Below are 21,416 nucleotides of genomic sequence, written 5' to 3'. Positions count from 1 at the left end.
CCCTCAAGGAGATTGGTCCTACGAAGGTGTCGGGAGATGATGGCTTTCTAACGTTGTTCTTCCAACAGTTTTGGCATATTGTGGGAGACAAGGTTACATGTTATTGCTTGGGAATTTTAAATAGAGACATGTCTGTAGACCACTGCAATTTTACTAAAGTCTTTAATCCAGTGAACTTAGGAAACTTCAGACCCATTAGTTTTTGTAATGTCCTCTTTAAAATAGTAGCCAAAATGATAGCAAATCGGTTCAAGAGCATCATAGGCAATTACATTGATAGTGCTCAAAGTTCTTTTGCACTAGATAGATTAATTTCAGAAAATGTGCTCCTTACATATGAGATTCTTTATACACTTAGACAAAAAAAGAGCTAGGAAAAAAGGTCTTATGGCACTCAAGTTAGACATAAGCAAAGCGTATGATAGGGTGGAGTGGAATTTCCTAAAAGTTTTGATGTTCAAGATGGGATTTCATACTTTGTGGGTGGACAAAATAATGAAGTGCATCAATTCAGTTTCATATTTAATAATAACTAACGAAATAAGTGGTTAGACTTTTAAACCAACGAGAGGTATCAGACAAGGGGATCCTCTTAGTCCCTTCTTGTTTCTTATTTGTAGTGAGGGAGTTTCAATGCTTATGAGGATGGCCTTCAGGGAATAGTCAAGTAAGGGAGCTAAGGCAAGTAGAGGGGGCCCATTGGTCTCTCATTTATTGTTCGTGGATAACAATATTTTATTTGGAGAAGCTAGTGAGAGAGGTGTACAAGTGTTGAGATCAATCATTAGGGAATACGAAAGATGCTCAGGGCAAAGTGTCAATTACGAAAAATCAACGGTCTTTTATAATAACAACACTTCAAAAGAAGCCAAAGGAGTTGTTTCCAATATTCTCGGGGTGAGAAATTCAAATAATATGGAAAGATATCTTGGTTTACCGAATGTTGTAGGAAAAAAAAAGAGCTTCATTTCAGCTCTTAAAGGATCGCATGAGGCAACAGATTGAGAATTGGAATGTGAGATTCCTCTATCAAGGAGGCAAGGAAGTTTACATCAAAGCTATTTTACAAGCTATACCTACTTATACTATGGCCTTTTTTTACTTCCAAAATCGTTATGTGTGGAATTGGACAATATTATGGCGCGTTTTTTGTGGCAAAAAAGATAGGGGCAAAAAGGGATCCATTGGTGCAATTGGGAACGACTTTGCGATCTTAAGGAGAATGGGGGTATGGGTTTCGCAGTTTATCCAAATTCAACATTGCTTTATTAGCTAAACAAGGTTGGCGTATTATTAATAATCCAGATTCATTATTAACGAATGTCCTTAAAGCAAAGTATTTTCCAAATACGGATTTTCTTAATGCTGAGTTTGGGAAGCTACCTTCGTTTACTTGGAAAAGTGTTTGGGCTGCTAAAGGATTGTTGATGAATGGGATTTGTTGGACAGTAGGAACAAGTCAGAATATCTCAATTACTGGTGATGCGTGGCTTCCTGGAACTAAAAGTTACAAGGTAGAATCTATTAGAAATGTTAGCGAGCTAAGTAAAGTTGCAAAACTTATTGATGAAAAAAAAGAGAGAATGAAAGTCTGATTTAGTTTTTTCTGCCTTATCTAAAGAAGAAGCTAACAGAATTGTGCGAATCCCTCTAGTAAGGGAACCTCATAAGGACTTCATGGTATGGAAGAGGGAGGCCTCAGGAGAATTCTCGGTGAGAAATACTTATAAACTATTACAAGACTTTCTTAATTATTTACAGACTGATGCTAATTTATTTTAACGGAATACTAACATTCCAGCAAAAATAAAAATCCTAATCTAGAAAATTTCATGGAATTTTATTCCCCATTTTATTAATCTTTGGTACAAGAGATTGCTCTGGGTGGTAGTTTGTCCCAGATGTGGTGCAACTGCTAAAAACATCGACCATATCTTCAGAGAATGCCCTGTGATGCAAGAAGTATGGATTAGTTTGAAACTGGAGTGGGTATTAACAAATATAATTTTGTCACATTGGGAGTGGCTTACTTAGGTGTTCAAAAATAATTCCAACATTTAGTGTCGAATTTTTTGCTGCTCTATGTGGGCGATCTGGACAGCTAGAAACAAAGGATTACATGAAGGAAAAACAGTATGGGTCAAGAAGTTGCTACATGAATAAACAAATATATTAAGGAACAGAAAGGGTGGAAATTCAGAACTTTACCATGAATCATGAGGCTGTGGTTTGGTGCCCATCAAAATTTTCTACTACAAAGTTAATTTTGACGCTGCTATGCCTCTTGGGCTAAATCAGTCTCAGGGGTGGTGGCCAGAAATGCATCGGGGAAGGTACTCGGCTTCAAAACAAAGATCCATAGGGAGGTGGCTTCTCTATTTCCAACAGAGGCACTTGTGTGCCTCCAAGTAGTGATTATGGGAAAACAAGTGGGGTTTACATCAGTTATTATCGAAAGAGACTCAGCAAAAATGACAAAAAAGAGCAACTCAGAGAAGACTGTTAGATTGGTGATTTGGGGTATAATGCGAAACATTCAACAGAAAAAACAATTTTTCAACACATATTCTTTCAGCATACAAACAAATCTGCAAACAATATGGACCACAACCTAAGCGGAGGCTGGGGTTGAGCATCACGCAAAGGTGACCTGAGTTTAAATTGGAGGCTGGGTTTGCTAGCTTGGATTTAAGATGAGATCAGAGTCTGGAGAAACGATAAGAGGGAAGGTGGGGAAAGCTGAAGCCTGAAAGGAGATGGCTTGTGGAAGGATTTAAGCGTAAGCTTCTTGTTATATAGGAACTAGTAGGAGGAAGCAGCCAAAGATGAAAATTGAGAAGGATTTGTTTTTTAATGCTTAGGTGTGAAAAGGAAAATGCTATGACCCATCAATCCAAATCATCATACATCTATAACTGATTATGAAGAGGCAGATTTCGGTTCGAGAAACGCATGTAACGTGTATTTTATTTTGATTTTATTTTATATTTATAGTTAATTATGATGGAGTAGATTTCGATTTGAGATATACATGTTAGATGTATTTTATTTTGATTTTGATGTGTATGAATTAATTTTAAAAATAAAATTTATCGTGTAAGAGTGTATATTATACTTTTACCACTAAATGTTGGAAGGAAAAGAAAAAAGAAACATAGGGTTTGGATTTACCTTGTGAAAGCTTTTGGGTTCAACATTTGATAGAAGCCACTGATTCCAATTTTAAGGAATCCTTTGACTGACCCAAATTATTACCGTTCTGCACCCTCTAGTATGGTCACTTGTTTCCTTATTTTAGTTTCCAGTTTCCAAGCTCAATTTTTGTAAATTTCATTACTGTTCTTAAATTCTCTATCAATTTTGCAAAGTATTTTCTTTAAAGTTAGACGTACATTTCAGATTATTTTTAATATAAAAATAATATTTTATACAACATTAAAGGTTCTTTTTAATAACTCATATAATCAATTAAATTATAAATTTTAGTTAGTATATTAAGAAAGCCCTTAAAGCAACATTAAAATTAAACACATAATGATTTATTTAGTATTTTAATTTTATAAAAAAAATAATTTTAGCCTTCCATTTAATTTTTACCTATTTTACCTCTTAAACTTTTGATTTTTTTTTTGTCAAATCACCTTAAAATGAGGGGAAAGATTAATGTTTTTAACTTTGCTAACGTGACATACACGTCGATTGTCACGTGAATGACACATTAGTATTTAATTAATTTTTTAAAATTTTAAAAATTCAAAAAAATATTTTTAAAAATTAAAAATCATTAAAATTATTTAAAATATAAAATTATAAAAAAATATTTTTAACATTTTAAATTTTTTAAAAAAGTAATTAAATGTTAGTATGTCATTCACATGATAATTCATGTGTATGCCACATCAGCATAATTAATCAAAGTTAATTTTTTTTCAAAAATTAAATTGATAACTAGAATAAATTTTTATTTTTAAAATTGGAGGCTCAAAAAAAACATTATGGAAAAAATAAATTCTGATGCACGAAGTAGGAAACCATTCTAGTTTATAAACAAATTAAAATTGATAAACAATAATTATGGTATATATTTGAATTAATTGTAAACAAAACTTTTTTCTATATTACGATTTGAATTTATCCATGGATTGCTTTTATCTTTGTTTGCTGATTAATATTTTAATAATTTAATTATTACATTTTATTCTCTATTAATATAAATTATATATATCAAGTCTTATATAAAGGTGAATATTTGGTACATTGGTATGTATTTTCTTTTACAAGCAATTTTAAGAATTAGACATACCTCTTTTTTAAATATTTATTTTTTAATATCAATCCCACCTCACTCTAAAAACTCTTGTTGTTTAATCTAAAAACTCCACCGATAATGTATATGACGAGTAATGTTTTCTCATATCGTATTAAGGGAAACATGGGGATATTTATACATGTTCCTACTGCTACTATTACAGCTCACAATAGAGTCCATTATTTTGTCTCGGCCTTTGGGCCGATGGTACTGACATTCTCTGTTCCTAGTGCTGACATTCTCTAGGCATCCCTTGGCTTATTGGACATGTGCCTGCAGAGCACGCGGTCTTTTTTGATCCAAAGACTGACTCCCCCAGCGAACCTCGCACTTGCCAGTCATGAGCGAGGATCCCTTGCAGGGCTTATGATCCCTTCCACGAACATAGCTCGTGACCTTGTCCTTGTGAGGTTTACGCGAGCTCTCCTCTCGCGACCTTATTCCTACGAGGCTTACGGGAGCTCCCCTTGATGGCTTCCCGCAAGCTAACTTTGCTAACATCTAACATTCACACGAGGTCATTAGCTAACTATGCCTGTAGGCGAACATTCTCCTTCCAGGTCAAGTTCATCGGGTCAAAGATCCAGATTCTATCAGTCACTTGGGCTAGCAGTTCCCAAATCCTAACGATCCATTCCCTCCTTTAGTGGGCCTAAAGGGCGTTATAAAGTGCCAGGCCTTACGTCTATTTTAGACGCGGCTTGCTAGACACTCCATGGGGCCGTAATGTATGACAATTGCCTTTCCACGTTTGCATCTAGATATTGGGTGTGCACATCTGACTGTTGAGATACGAATCATTTTTCTTTACTCGCATCTAGGTCATTGGTAAGTATATATATATAAGGTGAGTTATTCCTTTGAAACTATTTCATGATATGTGAATTTTAATTGAATGAGATGATTGAATGATTATTAGTGACAAGGTATTAAATTGTATGGTTGTAAAATAAAATATTGTATATTGTATGGGATATTGGATTTGATATGAAAATGAGATAGTTGGAATTCACATGTCTGAGTCCGAGTTACGTTAATAGGGAAAGTAAATGATAAACTCGAGATAATGACTTGAGATGGTAATGATTTGAAAATGGCAATGTTATTGAATAGCAAATGTGATAGAATGAAATGTGAATTGGGAACTAAAGTATTGAATGGATATGTATTTAAAGAATGATGTTTAATTAAGTATGAAATGAATTGAACTATGATTGAGATAAAATTGCATAACATCACTTATTTTAACTTGAGCATATAATTGTATTGTATTTTACATTTATATTCGGATTATAGAAATATCGCTGAGTTATACTCAGTGTACGATTTTATTTTCCGTGCGTAGATTAGGTACTCATCGGTTTGATAGTCTACTCAGCATCCAACGACCATCCCAAACTCAAGTGTTGGTGATGTTCTGATTTTAATTTTGGCATGTGCCTAGGAAGTCTTTTAAGTTATAAAGTTAGTTTTTTTTATTTTAATGGTCATTTCGTATCTTATTGGTGTATGGGTTTCTATGTTATAAATATTATATATTTGTATGTGTGTTGTTGGTAAGATTGGCCATATTGAATATGTCTTGTTAAGTAGTTTAATTATGTGCATATTGATCAAATAATTGAAAAGTTAATATGCTAGGTGAGCTTTTGGTTAATGCATAGTTATGAGAATGATGGATGATAGATGATTTGAACTTGCAATAGATGATAATGCCATGGTGTATGTTTACAAATGAAATTGGAAGCTTAGTTATTCATGTTGAAGTACCTTAATGGTTGATTGTTTAGGTGGGTTGAACTTATATGTATTTGGCTTAGATATTGATGTATTGAATTGAGTTGTACATGAATGGAATGCTTGGATGTTGAGTTACATGCCTTTATTATGCTTAGGTAAATTTTGAGCATAAGTGAAACTTTTAAATATAAGTTTTTACCATTTCTAAACTCAAGTGTCGATACTTTTGCATATGGTATCTATACTTGACCTTATGAACAATTTTAAAACAAATAGAATGCTAAAATAGTATCGATTTTTATTTAAGTATCGATATTTTTCACAAAATATTGATTCCATAAAATAAATATCGATGCCAGTGATTTTCAAGTAAATAGAATTGAATTTTGGTATCGATTTTCAGAATGTATTGATTTGGTATCGATACCATCTGTGAATTTCTATTGTTGACTTTTAACTTCAAAATTTTACAATCCAATCTTAGCATATGCTTGTATTTTGTAATGTGGTTGGTCCTTGTAGAATTCTAATTATTTAATATATTTCTTTATATCCATAATTTATTAAGAAATGATTGAATTTTTATTAAGGTATTTATTGAATTGTTGAATTATGTCATAGCGTCTTATTACTTAGGTCCGGCGATCGAGACGGGTAAGGAGTGTTACATATTTAATATAACAAGATGCATACAATAAATTTACGACAAGAGCATACAATAAATTTACTCTTATTTTTTATATTTATATTTTTAATTTTTAATCATCCATTATTTTTTTAACAAAATCAAATTATAGATATATCATTAAATTATACAAAATTTTAAAAATTTCAAATACCATTAAAAGTTGAATAAGGAAAGAGAATATATTACGTATAAAGAAAATTTTAGAAAATAAATATTATTTAATTAGTTAATTAAAAAATTCACTAGTGTTTAAAAAATATCATATAGAAATATTAGATTTTCAAAGATTTTATAGTTCAAAAATATAAAATATGATGATGTTTAAAATTTTTATTAAAGAAGTTTTAAAATTTATAAAAAAAAATTGAATAAAAAAATATTGAATGGTATTATATCACTTATTCTAGTATTTATTTATAAAAAAAATTGTATCCTTTTATATTATATTTAAGCATTTATTTTGCAAATTTCATAATATTTTGACTCATTAATTTTAATATTTTTATAAAATAATATACTTTAAATTATTTTTTACATCTATAAAAATTATAACAAGCTTACAAAATGATTTAATGATATTTAACCATTCATGAGTAAAAAAAAACTATATGATATGTGGTATAGATTTAAAATATATTAAAATTCTGAATCATTAATTATATAACAGTTTCATTTTTTTAAATTTTCTTCCTCAAAATTAAAGCATAAATTATATTTATAATAATATAAATATATTATATTTTAAAATTTAATAATAATTCATGAAAATTATAAATAAATAAATAAAAAAGAATGCAGCGAAGAGACCATATGAACCTCGGAATTAGGAAGCGGAGCATTTATTTAACATTTAAACGTAAATACTTTCAATGCTAAGGGGTTTAAAATGTATTGGATAAACCCTTTTTATTCTTTTTATAAATAATTAATTGAATGTTAAATATGAATTATTTAATAAGGAATACCATAAGCTTTAGTAAGTAAAGTTTTACGCTATTTTAAATTTTAAAATTGTTGTGAAATAATAAAGAAAGAATAAATTAAAATGTGATAGAAGAAAGAGTGTAGAGAGAATGTAGAAGAGAGAGTGTATCTTCATGACCTTTTATCTCCCATATTAATGGGGTATAGGAAAAGTCTCATAATTTATGGGGTATAGGAAGAGTTTTATAACTTATGGGGTTGATAATGACATCTACATAAATATTTCATAACAAAAATTTAGTTTTTTATATTTTGATTTTGAGAGATTGTGTTTTTCTATTTTTCTTAGTTTAAAAATCATACTCCTCACCTAATTTCCCTCCATTTTACCTTTAGTCTCTAATGCCGTAATTATAGAAGAAAAAAAAAGGCAAAATAATTTTTATAACTCTCAACATTTATGGTTTTTATCTCAAAAAATAGCTAAAAAATTCTAAAAATAAAAAATTATACTTTTTTAATAAAAATACTAAAAATAAGAAATTATACATTTTTAAGAAAAAATTAAAATTATGTAAACTTTAAAAAATAAAAATCTAAAAACCATTACCTACATCATTGGGATTTGTGATTCGAAAGGATGACTTATTAACTGCTTATAGATATGTTATCGTTTATAGTATAAATATCACTCAAAAAATATATACAAAATATTAAATCAGTGGTGTCCGCAAGCATACAGGTCAAATTGTAGTATAGATTTGTGTTGCAACAGAATACTGGTAAGTGTTTCAAGGATCGTACCCAATGGATTACAGATTGGGGAAACTATTATTCAATTAATTATAGAAAATAATTATTTATCTAATCGAGTCACAAATTAGTAGTGTGAATCTAAATTAATATTTTAGTTAAACTAATTAAATTAATAAACCTAAATTAACCTAATGGAATTTCCTATCCCTAGTGTCCGCAAAGCGAGTCTCTAGCCTATGATCAATTAAATCTCTAATTATCTAATTTAATAATTAATTATCCTTGATTGAATTATTTATCACCCTTAGTTAATAATATCTTTCTAGTTTCATCTACGCTAAGGATTACCACCTAAGTCGCCCTTCCAGTCACTTTCTAGGCATAGAGATGCCCTCTTGGGCTCACCATTTGGCGCAAGTTATATACGATAGGATACCTTTCCAGTTTCACTTGTCTAGATATTCTACTAAGGGTATCATTTCCTAACATAGTAAGTACTCTTAAATAAACAATCAATTTCAGATAAATAATAATTTAACAGATAAACTAGTTTAATAATTGAATCATGCGAGATATGAGTAAAGCATAATAACCTATTCTAATATTCATATAACGATTAATTGTCCAAATCAATGAAATATAAATAAAAGAATAGAAGAGAAGAGATAAGAGACTGCTCAGGAATAAATATATTAAAGCATAGATCTGTAGCAATCTCTGCTCACAATTGTCTTTATATCGGAATAGAAAAGTTCTGACTAAGCAAACATGAAAAGAAAATACGAAGAAAACTGAATAGGAAAAATTGTGTCTCTAAGTTTGCACACCAATTTCGATGACCCCAAGGTTGCTTATATAGGCAACGAGCTACTTAGTGACCACTCAACCCTAGATACAATTAGATACCAATTAATTCAATATTCTTATAAATGTTAAGGTCCAAATATGGAAATACCTCTACCATCGCGCGTCGTCATGACGTGGGAAGGTTCCTCGTCACGATGTCCCCACTATGAAATCCTTCCCATCTTCAGCATGTCATCATGATGAGAGGGCACTCCTCGTCACGACGTCAAATGCTTTCCCAGACTTGGCAAATTCGTTACTCTATTGGGCTCCCTTTTCTCACGGCCCGATCATCATCCCTTGTATTACGTGAATTGACATCTTACACACTTAAATGGTCCATTAGTCACTTAAAAAGCCCGAGTTGACCTTACGGGTCATTGAAATAGCAGAAAATGCGTGAAACACTTATTTTTATTGATATTTAGTTCCTAACCTACTAATACTTAAAATATAATAATTAATTATAAAATGCCTAGAAAGCAAGCTCTTTAAATGCCGAAATGTACTTAAACTACCACTATAATTGGCAGCAGGTCACTCATACCTACTAAACCCACAAGAAGGAAACCTCTCTTTTTATCTGTCAAGTTGTTGTGCTTGTAGTGTTTGCTTTGAAATTTTTATATCCCATGCTCATTGACAAAATACTTTCGTATACTTTTCGAAGGGATGAATATTGTTGAGCTTTTATGGATAACTAATATATATTGGGTTTGGCAATCAAGAATCGATGCTCTGTGTTTACTAAACGAAATTGAAAGAATTATTAGGTTTAGCAGTGTAGAAATCAATCATAGTTGTGTAGCTAAATAGATGAGATGATGCAAAGACATGGTTTTGCATTAGTTTCTTTTATGTTTTTTAATTTTGGATTTTAAATACTTTTTCTCACATAAAAAGGCAAAATTGTTCATGTTTAGTGCTGATAGAATATTTTGGTAATTAAATTCTATATCTTCTATAAATTTTAAAGCATTTTTATTTTTTTCATAATTTTGAATATTTTAAAATTATACATTTTTAAATTTTTATGTATTTATAAATAGTAAGGATTAAATTTACAAAAACTGTAAATATCGGGCTATAAAAGTTATTTTGTCTTTTCCTATAAATGGCCTCATCAACCAGTAACAGCAAAATTGGAAAGAAGTTAGCTCAGGGGTAAGGTTGTTAAATAGAAAAAATACAGGAATTCAATGACTCAAAACTAAAATACATGAATTAAATTTAAATTTTGAAAAAATACAAGGACCCTTGAAATATTTAAACCTAAACAGAAAATAAGCAATTACCATTAATAAATTAATCTAAAAAAAATAAAAAAGAAGGCGGCGAAGAGACCTTAATTAATTCCTCTAGATTGTTTTCCTAATCCCGCAAGAACTGGAACTCTGAACGTAAATAAATTCCCCCACCAGCTTGGGCTAACTTGCCGTCTAAACAACTAGTTCAGGGTTTCTCAAATCTTGTTTTTTTGGGTTCAATTCTTCTTTCTTTTTTATCAGAAACAATCCCATGGCCATCAAAAGAAAACAAGGTTTCGCTAATGCTGAAAACCTGATAACCAGATATGTTTTGTCTGCTTTTCTCTTTTACTTTGCCGACAAGTAACCTCAATTGACCTCATCTTCGTCTGTTTTTTTGTTTTATGTTAGGGGCGTAAAAGCCAGAAGAATAGACGAGGAAGACCTAGCCGACAGACTCAGTGAGTTACCGGATAATGTTATTTTGCACATCATGTCATCGCTTCCGATGAAAGAAGCAGTTCGAACATGCCTTCTGTCAACCAGATGGAAGGATCTTTTTACTTCCATATCCAATATTGAGCTCGATGGAGTTCTAAGGAAGAGGAGGGCTTTACGTAATAGATTCATGGAATTTGTGGATGGATTTCTGTCCTTGCGTAAGGATATCAGTGTGGACAGATTTCGCCTCTGCTATGGACCCGGAATTGATCATCCCAAGATCAATGAATGGATACTGTACGCAGTAAGGCATGGCGTTAGAGAACTTGAATTGATCTTTCAAAGTGGAACCTTCGAAACAAGACATTTCACTGACCTGGAATTCTGGGTTTTCACTTGTAAAACACTGCTCACATTGAGATTATTCAACCTTCCAAGTCTTGTCCTGACTATTCCCACCCATTGTTGTCTGCCGAATCTCAAAGGTCTCCATCTTACTTTTCTGAAATTCTCAGATGATGAATCCATTAGAAGGCTACATTCGAGCTGCAATTCGCTGGAGGAATTGCTTGTTCAATCATGAAGTCCATCTTATTCTGTCCAACCACTTTCCTTTTACATTTTTTTTTGTTTTTATTACTTTTCACTTAATTAATGTTTAGGTAGTTTAAGGATAATATAACGTTTATGGGCAAGAGTTGAGATATCAGGTTTTACAAGTTTACAAACTGGTTTGTGGTTACTCTCTATTTCTCAAAATTTACTTGTAAACGGTGTATGTGGTAATGAGTTTGTATCCAAGACCTTCCTTTTTTTTTACTTATGTTTTTACTTGTGTAGGTATGAGTAAAACTCGATTCGATTTAAAAAAATCAAAAAAAATTAAATTTTGATTTAAATTAATCGAGTTATTCGAGTCAACTCGAATTTTTTTTTCGAATTTCAAGTTCGAATTGAATTGAGTTTTAGAATTTAAATAACTCGAATAATTTGAATAAACTGAATATTAAATTATAATATTTTAAAATTTTACCCCAAACTATCAAACTTTTTTACTTTTCCCTTAACACTTTTACTCCGTTCATATCTCACCCCCCATCTACCCCAAACCCATTTCCCTTCAATTTTTTTTTAATATTTTACCTCCAAAATTTTACTCCCCATTTACTTTTTTCCAAAATTTTACCCCCGAAACTCTCCAAAACTTTTTATTTTTCTACTAAACTTTTACTTCTCACCTTTTATCCCCAAATCAAAAATTAAAATCATACAATTTTTTTTCCTTAAACCTAAATAATAATAATTTATTTATATCTATTATTTATATTATTAAATTAAATTTCACATTTTGCACTATTTATATTATTGAATTGTTTAACCATATTGAATCTATATAAATTTCTATTAAAATTGAATTATTGATATGACATAAAATATTGGTCATAAAATTTTTATGTTGGTATCAATTTCACATTTTATCTTTAAAATAATTTTTATTAAAAAAATCACATTTTTACATATAATATATTTTTTTTAATTTCAAAATATATAGTGGCAAGAATTAGAAAATAATTGAAACAACTAAGGCTTAGTTTGGATGGGTGGTGTGTTTACTTCCGGTAAGATTAAAAACAGCGGTGGCGGTAAGATTAGTTACTGTAGCGGTGAGATTAGATACTGTAGCAGTGAGATTAGGAATAATGGTGGGGTGTGTGTTTAGATTCAAACGCAGCTGTAGCGGTGAGGTGAGAATAAAAAATGACTATTAAAGACATCAGATTAGAATTGATATATAATAAAAGTTTTTAAAATTATTTTACTTTTTTAAAATTATTAAAATATGTGAATTTATAAATTCATTTAATAAAATATTAAAATGAATTATATAATCAATTTAAATTATTTATTAGATAAAATGATAATTATTTTTAATTTTTATTGTTAAATATTATTTTATAACAAGGGTAAACTACAAAAATAGTCACTTTTGTTTGTAAAAAGGAGAGAAAGAAATTTACAAATAATATAATTTTCACTCAAATGCATAATTTACCCAGATAAAGTACGTATTAACAGATATACTTAAAATCTAGTTGGCACTTAAAATCTAGTTTTAGTTCTCAAATATGAAAAATAAAATGAGAAGACTTTTAAAATTTTAACTGGGTAAAAATAGACCAGTGGAATTTTTAAATTATTTTACTTTTACAAAATTATGAAAAATACGTAAATTTATAAATTCATTTAATAAAATATGTTTATTAAAATGTTTATTTTTAATTAATTAATATTAATTTTATAATGGTAATATATATAATTACTATTTTAAAAAATCAGCGGTACAAACATACATTAGATAAAAGGTTAAAATTGTAAAAAACCAGTTGACTGGGGTTGCTGTTTTTTCATTGGAGCTTTAAGCTCTAGTTGAAAATTAGAGCTTCGGTGAGGTGAGGCTTTCCAAACGTGCCTCACCATTGATGTTCCAAACACGCAAAAACTCCAGCAAAAATGTATTATTCCTTAAGATTCCATCACACTGGTGTTAATTGATGATCCAAAGGAAGCCTAAGTAAAAAAGATAACTCATGTATAAAAGATTAATAAATAAATTATGAGGTGATAAAAATTAATAACAAATTTAATTACGGTAGGTGTCAATGGTTACAAAGATTTAGAGTCATTTTTTTAAAATTTAACTCGAACAAATATATTCGATTCGAATTTCATCTCACTCAACTCGATTCAAGAAAATTTCAATCGAGTTAGAATGATAAAATATGATTCATCAATTTAAAATTTTTTATTTAATTCGATCTGATCGAACACTCACCCCTAACCTTGTGCATGAAGCCATTACAAACACTGTTTGTTGGGATAGTGGTGCCAATATACTAAAGTTTACAGCAGATGTTTATTTAAACAATAAAAAATTGGAAAATTTTAATAAAATATTCGACTCACTGATTTCAGACCAAATCGTGGGTATATTTTTGGCAATTATTTTCTTTTTTAAGTACTACTAAAGTTAATTGGGGTTAGGTGTGTGATCCGAAGTCAGGGTGGTTTGGATTACATGGAACAATGCTTGTATACCGCAAAATCTTTGGGCAGTAGGATTGCAAACAGGTTCCTTATGGGGGATTGGGTAAATGCTTATTGACAAATGGAAGGTTATTTCAATAATGAGAGAGCTTGTAAGGCTTGGGAAAGTAATCAAGCATAAAGTAATAAGGAATAAACATCCTCATGTTGGTGGTTGGCAGGACATAGAGTTTTTTGAGCAGTTGGTTTTCGTTGATACATTAGAAGTAGAATTGTTCATGAGTCGAGCTATTCACCTAGACTCGAAGGTCGCTCGAAATTTGGGAAGGTTTGTGTAAAAATATTAGGCTCGAAAAATAGACTTGGACAAAAAAAATGAGGCCCGTTTAAAATATAAGTTGGTCTCGGGCTTGAACATTCATGGCTTGAGCCCGGCCCTGCCCGACACGTTTTAAGTTTATAGTACTTTATATTATGTAATTTATAACACATCAAAAAGATAAAGCTATACTAAATATATAATACTATTCTAATGTAAACATTAACAAAATATTAAGATGACTATATAAAAAAATTCAATAAATAAAAAATGTATAATATTATTAAATATTAAATATTAAAATAATATAATATAAATATTTTTTAAAAAATTTAAATAATATGGGTGAGTCTAAAATGGTCTTAGGTTAGTCTTTTGCAAATATGGGCAGATTTGGGCAAAATTTTAGGCCTAGATTTTGGGCCGGGTCAGGCCGAGCTTGGGCAAGCATAAAATATGTTAACATCATGTTTAGACCTGACACAAACTTGGCCTGACCCAACCCATGAGCACATTTAATTAGAAGGTAACAAATGTGGATGTTTATGTGATAGAAGTTGCAACACCCCTGTAACACCCTGAAATTTTCTACAGTAAGATATTATCCTTAATTAGTAAAATAAGGAAATAAAGTGACAAGAAGAGGAAAATTGAGTTATGTCACTGGGAAGTATATTATGACATATTGATTCAAGAAAGGACTAAATTGTAAAAGTGAGAAAAATTTTGAGGTCTAAGAGTAAATACTCAAAATTTGAGGGATTAAAGTGTAAATATGAAAAAGTTGAAGGAATAATAGTGCAAATATTTTAAGGGTGGAATGATCTAGAAACAAAGGAAATTTGATGAATTAGGACCAAATTGAATAGGTGAAGAATTATGAGAGACTAAATTGTAATTTTACCAAATTAAGTGATGACTCAAGAATGAAATTTTAAAAGATCACAAAGGGCAAAACAATCAATTGGAAGAGAGAAAAATTTAGAAAGTAATGATGATGTTGGTGATATTTTATAATTATTTAATTAGATAATTATTATTTATTTAATATTTTAATAAGATATTTTATTATTTTATTTAGTCTATATATGTGTGTGTGTGTGGAAAAAAACACACACACACACCATCCATCATTGTCCATGCATCCCACGTTAGAAAGAAGAGGAGAAGAAAGAAACTTTTTATTATTTACAATTTAGTCTTTCCACCAAAAATTCACCATTTTCACCTAGAAATCGAAAGAATTTTTATGGTTACCAAGAGAGAAAAATAATAAGGAGACTATGGGAAGCTAGAATATCAAGTTAGATTCAAGAAATAGAAGCTGAAGGAGAGAGAAAATCGAGTTAAAAGATTGGAAATAATAAGACAAGGTAAGAACATCAAGATTTCCATGTATTTTTAAGTTTGATATTATTGAAAAAGAATGGAAATGAAGCTAAAGTAGAGTTTTCTTATATATGATTCTATGTTCTTGATATATTAGTGAAGAGAAATAAGAGAAAGTGGTAGGAAATATTGTAGAGAAAGGAAATAAGAGTGTTATAAACTTAATAATTAATATTTTGCACTAAAACAGTTTTGGGCAGCAGCAACAGTCTAACTTTCAAAAATCACCAAAAATTGTAGAAATCGAATAAGAGAATGAATAAAATATTAAATTAAATCTTATTAAGTCTAGTTTTTTATAGAAGAAACCATGTAAGCAATGAAATTGTGAATCATGAGATATAATAAATTTTGTGAGAAAAGGTCAGAATGATTTTGGGTTCCCCTATTCTGACTTTAAAAAATCATCAAAAATTGGATAAAAATAATTAGGTTCTTAAAATTATATGTTTAAAATCCTGAATGATTCTATTTTCAATATAAACAAACAAGAACATCATCCGAATCCTGTACAATGAGATCATTAATTTTTAGTAAAGAAGGGTGGGAACAGTCAGACAATAGGATAAGGGTGATTTTAAAGAATAAACTGTACTTATTGGATAAACAAAAAATTATGAAAATTTTATGGTAAGAAGATACATAAGTCTAGTTTCATTTAAAATTATCAGATCTTAATTTCGAGTTCTGTAGCTCAAGATATAAATAATTTAGTGACCATGATGCAAATGAATAGTTTTGAATATACATATAAGTAAATAGTGGAATTATTGATAATGTTACTTGTAGCTTATTATATAAATTAAGGATGTAGAATGGAGAGGAGGAGGAGGAGGAGGATTAAGCTCAGAGACTAAATTAAATAAAAGTAAAAATTTATGGGTAATTTTGTAAAAAATTTAGAAATGACCAATTTACATGAAATGGATTATTTTATTATTTAAAATTGTAAAATGGAATGAAATTATTAATTTAATTTAAAAGCGGGGAAAAACATGTTTTAAGGATTAAATTAAAAAGTATTGAAATTTTAAAAAATTCTGATATTTTATAGAATTCATGAGTTGTTATCAATTTTTATGAGAATAACAGCTGAAAATAAAGATTAAATTACAAAAATTTTATTTTTTTGAGCCCAAGGATGAAATCATCATTAATTAAAAGTTTAAGGGTAAAATAGTAATTTTGTTTAGAGCATTAATTGAATGTATTAGAACATGAAATAAATGAAAATGACGATCAAATTTATTTATAAAGATCAGGATAACTTGAATACAAGACTTGAACATAGAAAAGAAAAAATATCGGATTAATGAAATTATAAACATGAACAAGCAACGAAGTAAGTTAGTGTAACTTAAATTGTATTTTTAAATGCATGAAATATCGATATAATGAATTACATGATTTATGTTTATGAAAAAATAGCAAGAAAATAATATTTATCATAGCATGTAAATATGTGATTATCTTTGATTCGTTGATACAAAGAAATCAAATATATTAAGAAGAGTAATAAATTCAAGTAAAACATGTTGAGAACGTTTAAGGGACAATATGTTGATTTTAATTGGTTCTAAATATGAATGTTAGACGAAATAAAATATCTGATAAAAAAAATCAGTAACTTCAGTAATGCTCCGTAACTCTATTCCGGTGATGGATTCGGGCTAAGGGCGTTACAACTCCTAACTCGTCTCTGTTGCTGAATTAGGGTTACAAAGTATTACAACACATATCAAAACAATTTACATTATTAAACTATTCATTTATTAATTTAAATAAAAACATTTGACTCTACATTTCATTCATAGAAAAATAACATTTACGAAACTTAAAACGAGCTTACAGGGCCCTAGAAATAGTTTGAGAATAATCATGGACTAATTTGAATTAAAACAAAAAAACATGAAAAATTTTAAAATTATCAAAATAGGGGTCACACGACTGTGTGGCCAAGCCGTAGCTCAGGGACATAGCTGTGTAGCTACCCCATACGCCTATGTGGCTACTCAACATGCTCGTGAGCTCAAACCGTATAACTATGATCGTGTGAAAAATCTTGTACCTAAAATTAATAAGGCACACTGCCATGTGAGTAGGCCATGTTAGCAAACGACTGTGTAAAGACACAGGCTATGTGCACCTTAAAAAGCTTCCAAAATAAGAAAAAAAATTCATCCAAAACTTAGGTACCAAGCCAAATCAAAATTAACCATTTTCATACTTTAAAAACACAATTAACTAGCAAAAAACATTCAACCAATGTGTCCACTACAATTCAATTATCAACCTCAATTCACATGTTACACAAAAATAATTAGCATTCAAGTTCATAAGCTCATAAGTTCATATATAAAACTCATGCTAAACTTACCATTTATTCTTATTCATTCATACCATGATTCAAATACTTACATAACGTTTATATCCAATGACCAAAACAATTTTATATGACCATATTCACACATGATTAAAGGCACATACACAAGCAAGCTAATACTAAGCTTAATCATCTTTGGATCAATCTCATATGTAACACATGTAGTAAATATTCAAAACATTAACAAAACACACCTATTACATGCCATATAACCCAAAGATAAACATATAAAAAATAACCAAAAGATATCTGGATAGAATGATTCTTTGAGTTGATTCGATCGTCCATTTCCACAAACCTTAATCTACAAAAACTAGAAGAAAAGACACGAGTAAGCGTTACTAGAGCTTAGTAAGTTCAAGGGTTAAAATGATAAACTTACCGTAAAAACATATAAATCACAAAGTAACAGTTAATAAACTATAATCTTGTCAATCACAACCATTCAATAGGTGAGTCTTCATATCAATACACATAATAAATAATTTATTCAATTATACTATATCATTCAATGTAAACTCATGTTATTCAATCAGAAAAGCATATAACCATTTACAAGATGAATTACAAATCATGTAACCATTAAAAATCTGCCCGATGAACGATATAATAGATTCGTTTACATGGTTAACCATCCAGAACACACCAAAACACTTAAACAAGCTAAACCAACCGAGAACATACTTGGGCATCAACTGCCTAGCTTGTAGGCTAACATCCCTCTGGAACACACATGGGCACCAAGTGCCAAGCCTAAAGGCTTTACATCCGCCCCTGGTAACACACCAGAATCACTATAATATAATAGAAACAGTTGATCCATTAAGTAACCCTACAAAATAGTTAACAAATCATACCTCTACTCGTTAATCCCTTATAGAAGGATTAGTTCTTCATGATTTTCAAAAACAATATAGAAATGGTATAAAGATAGAACAATAGAAATGATATAAAGATAGAACATGAAGAATAAAGCAAAGTATAAAGTCTAAGAAAATGTTTGATTTGTATTAAGAATGAATTGAATCCCTAAGTTTGATTGTCTTCACAAACCAAATCTATTGAAATTAACAAAGAGCAACTTGAAAATAAATCTAAAACCTAAGAAGAAAGAAAAGTTAAACTGAAATTAAAAGCAGAATTCTCAACTAAGCAATTATTGTCTATAACATGTGACAAATGAGACTATTTATAGAATTCAGGTGGCCGTCGTCCGTAACCTTAGGTTCGCTGATGTAACAACTTGATTTAGACCCTAATCAAAATGGTAGTTTCAGAACCACGAATCCAAGTTAGAAAAATATTTAAAAATTATTTTCTGTGTTTATTTTATGTGAATTTATATCTGTGAAATTTTAGTAATTTAATTTTATTGTTTGGGTGTCCGATTAAATAAAAAGACTTAATCGCGTAAAATAAAAATTTAAAGATTAGTAATAAAAGGGCCAAATAGTGGTTGTCTTTGTAATGTAGGGTGCTTATAATGCAATTATACACTTGGATGTTTGCATGGACACATTCGGCCATAGGAAGGTGAAGTATAGGAAGGTGAAGTATGAATGATATTAAACAAGGTTAAAAAGGTAAATTATGTAATAAAATGTTTATAATAAAACATAAGATTAAAATAAGCTATCATATTATTATGTTCATCCACTGAAATAAGAAACAAAAGAAAAGAAGCAACAAAAGCTAGGTTCGACCATCTTTCTCATCTTGATTCAAGGTTCGTTCTTAGTCAGTTTTTGATAATTTTTACGTTTTTTAGTTCGTTACTTCGAGTACTACAAAACCCATGCTTGAATTTTTTATTTTGATGAATATTTTGAGTCGTACCATTGTTGAGAGCTTTGTGATTTTTGTTGTTTGACGATGAAATATGAAAAATATGTTTTAGATTAACATGTTTTGTATTGAAGCTTTTGATGATTTTAAGTAATTAGGACTAAATTACAAAAAATAATAATTTGAGGGACTAAAATGTGAAATAAATGAAAATTCGGTCTAATATGGCTATAAGAAAATTTTACATATTTTGTGTTTTGTGCAATAAGAACTAAATTGTAAAAAATTTAAATTAACAGAGAATGCCCTGTGACGCAAGAAGTATGGATTAGTTTGAAACTGGAGTGGGTATTTAACAAATATAATTTTGTCACATTGCGAGTGGCTTACTTAGGTGTTCAAAAACAATTCCAACACTTAGTGTCGAATTTTTTGCTGCTCTATGTGCGCGATCTGAACAGCTAGAAACAAAGGTTTACATGAAGGAAAAACAGTATGGGTCAAGAAGTTGCTACATGGATAAACAAATATATTAAGGAACAGGAGGGGTGTGAAATTCAGAACTTTACCATGAATCATGAGGCTGTGGGTTGGTGCCCACTAGAATTTTCTACTACAAAGTTAATTTTGACGCCACTTTTGATGCCTCTTGGGCAAAATCAGTCTCAGGGGTGGTAACCAGAAATGCATCGGGGAAGGTACTCGGCTTCAAAACAAAGATCCATAGGGAGGTGGCTTCTCTATTTGCAGCAGAGGCACTTGCGTACCTCCAAGTAGTGATTGTGGGAAAACAAATGGGGTTTAAATCAGTTATTATCGAAGGAGACTCAGCAACAATGATAAAAAAGAGAAACTCGGAGAAGACTGATAGATTGGTAATTGGGGGTATAATACGAAACATTAAACAGAAAAAACAATTTTTCAACACATATTCTTTCAGCATACAAACAAATCTGCAAACAATATGGATCACAACCTTGCTAGAAATGCGATGAAGAAGATTAAAGAACATACCTGATTGAAAGGATCCTTAAGCAATAAACTTTGGAGATGGATCGACAGAAAAGAAAGGAACCTGATTGACAGTTGTCTGATAGGGGTCTTTTTGTAGAAAAGATAAAAAGAAAGCGGAATAATGAATGGTTTATTGGAAACTGCTTTTTTGGGGATTGGAATCGGTACATTAAATGCGGAAATGCTGAGTGGAGTCCAGCTATTATTAGACTGGTTGTCATTTTTTTTCTTTCTGTCTTTTCATTTGTATTTCTTTGGTAAACGTTTTAAACCTTTTGTTATTGTTGGGTATTGCTTTGGTTTTTCTGGTGGGCTTGTGATCTATGTTAGCCCACTTGTTTTCTTTTCTTTTATTATTACACTATTCTGATTTTTCTCAGAAAAATATATATATTAGGTTTGACAATTAAGAATCGATGCTCTATGTTTACTATACAAAATTGAAAGAATTATTAGGTTTAGCCATGTAGAAATCATCATAGCTGTGCAGCTAAGCAGATGAGATGATGCAAATACATGGTTTTGCATTA

At 30.1% G+C, this 21,416-nt stretch overlaps 2 protein-coding genes and 1 long non-coding RNA gene across 18 annotated transcripts; 1 reads left to right on the top strand and 2 right to left on the bottom strand.

Annotated features, from left to right (window-relative positions):
* Positions 1 to 1,586: 1,586 nt before the first annotated feature.
* LOC107894752 (uncharacterized) lies at positions 1,587 to 2,950 on the bottom strand. The gene is made up of 3 exons (XR_001683246.2): positions 2,209 to 2,950; positions 2,031 to 2,101; positions 1,587 to 1,948 (listed from the first exon to the last, which is right to left on the bottom strand). It is a non-coding gene; the product is annotated as an uncharacterized lncRNA (long non-coding RNA).
* Positions 2,951 to 10,522: 7,572 nt separating this feature from the next.
* LOC107894750 (putative FBD-associated F-box protein At3g50710) lies at positions 10,523 to 11,769 on the top strand. Its single transcript, XM_016819983.2, has 2 exons — positions 10,523 to 10,834; positions 10,922 to 11,769. Exons 1-2 carry the CDS (start codon positions 10,782 to 10,784, stop codon positions 11,532 to 11,534), a joined length of 666 nt encoding a protein of 221 aa, XP_016675472.2. The 5' UTR covers positions 10,523 to 10,781; the 3' UTR covers positions 11,535 to 11,769.
* A 6,300-nt stretch (positions 11,770 to 18,069) lies between these two features.
* LOC107895213 (uncharacterized) lies at positions 18,070 to 21,186 on the bottom strand. Of its 16 annotated transcripts, none has more exons than XR_001683448.2 (4): positions 20,887 to 21,127; positions 20,442 to 20,639; positions 18,772 to 18,919; positions 18,070 to 18,400 (listed from the first exon to the last, which is right to left on the bottom strand). XR_001683448.2 is itself a non-coding variant. In XM_016820476.2 (3 exons), exons 1-3 carry the CDS (start codon positions 21,105 to 21,107, stop codon positions 18,268 to 18,270), a joined length of 435 nt encoding a protein of 144 aa, XP_016675965.1. In that variant the 5' UTR covers positions 21,108 to 21,127; the 3' UTR covers positions 18,070 to 18,267. The 16 variants fall into 16 exon arrangements, 1 of the variants encoding a protein (XP_016675965.1); XR_001683455.2 differs by having other exon boundaries at positions 18,070 to 18,391; XR_001683451.2 differs by having other exon boundaries at positions 18,772 to 18,881.
* Between the last annotated feature and the right edge of the window lie 230 nt (positions 21,187 to 21,416).

The sequence above is a fragment of the Gossypium hirsutum genome, chromosome A13 (assembly GCF_007990345.1).
Source record: "Gossypium hirsutum isolate 1008001.06 chromosome A13, Gossypium_hirsutum_v2.1, whole genome shotgun sequence".
Classification (NCBI taxonomy): domain Eukaryota; kingdom Viridiplantae; phylum Streptophyta; class Magnoliopsida; order Malvales; family Malvaceae; genus Gossypium; species Gossypium hirsutum.
Note: the sequence above shows the minus strand (reverse complement) of the source record. Positions and strands in the feature narration are given on the sequence as shown.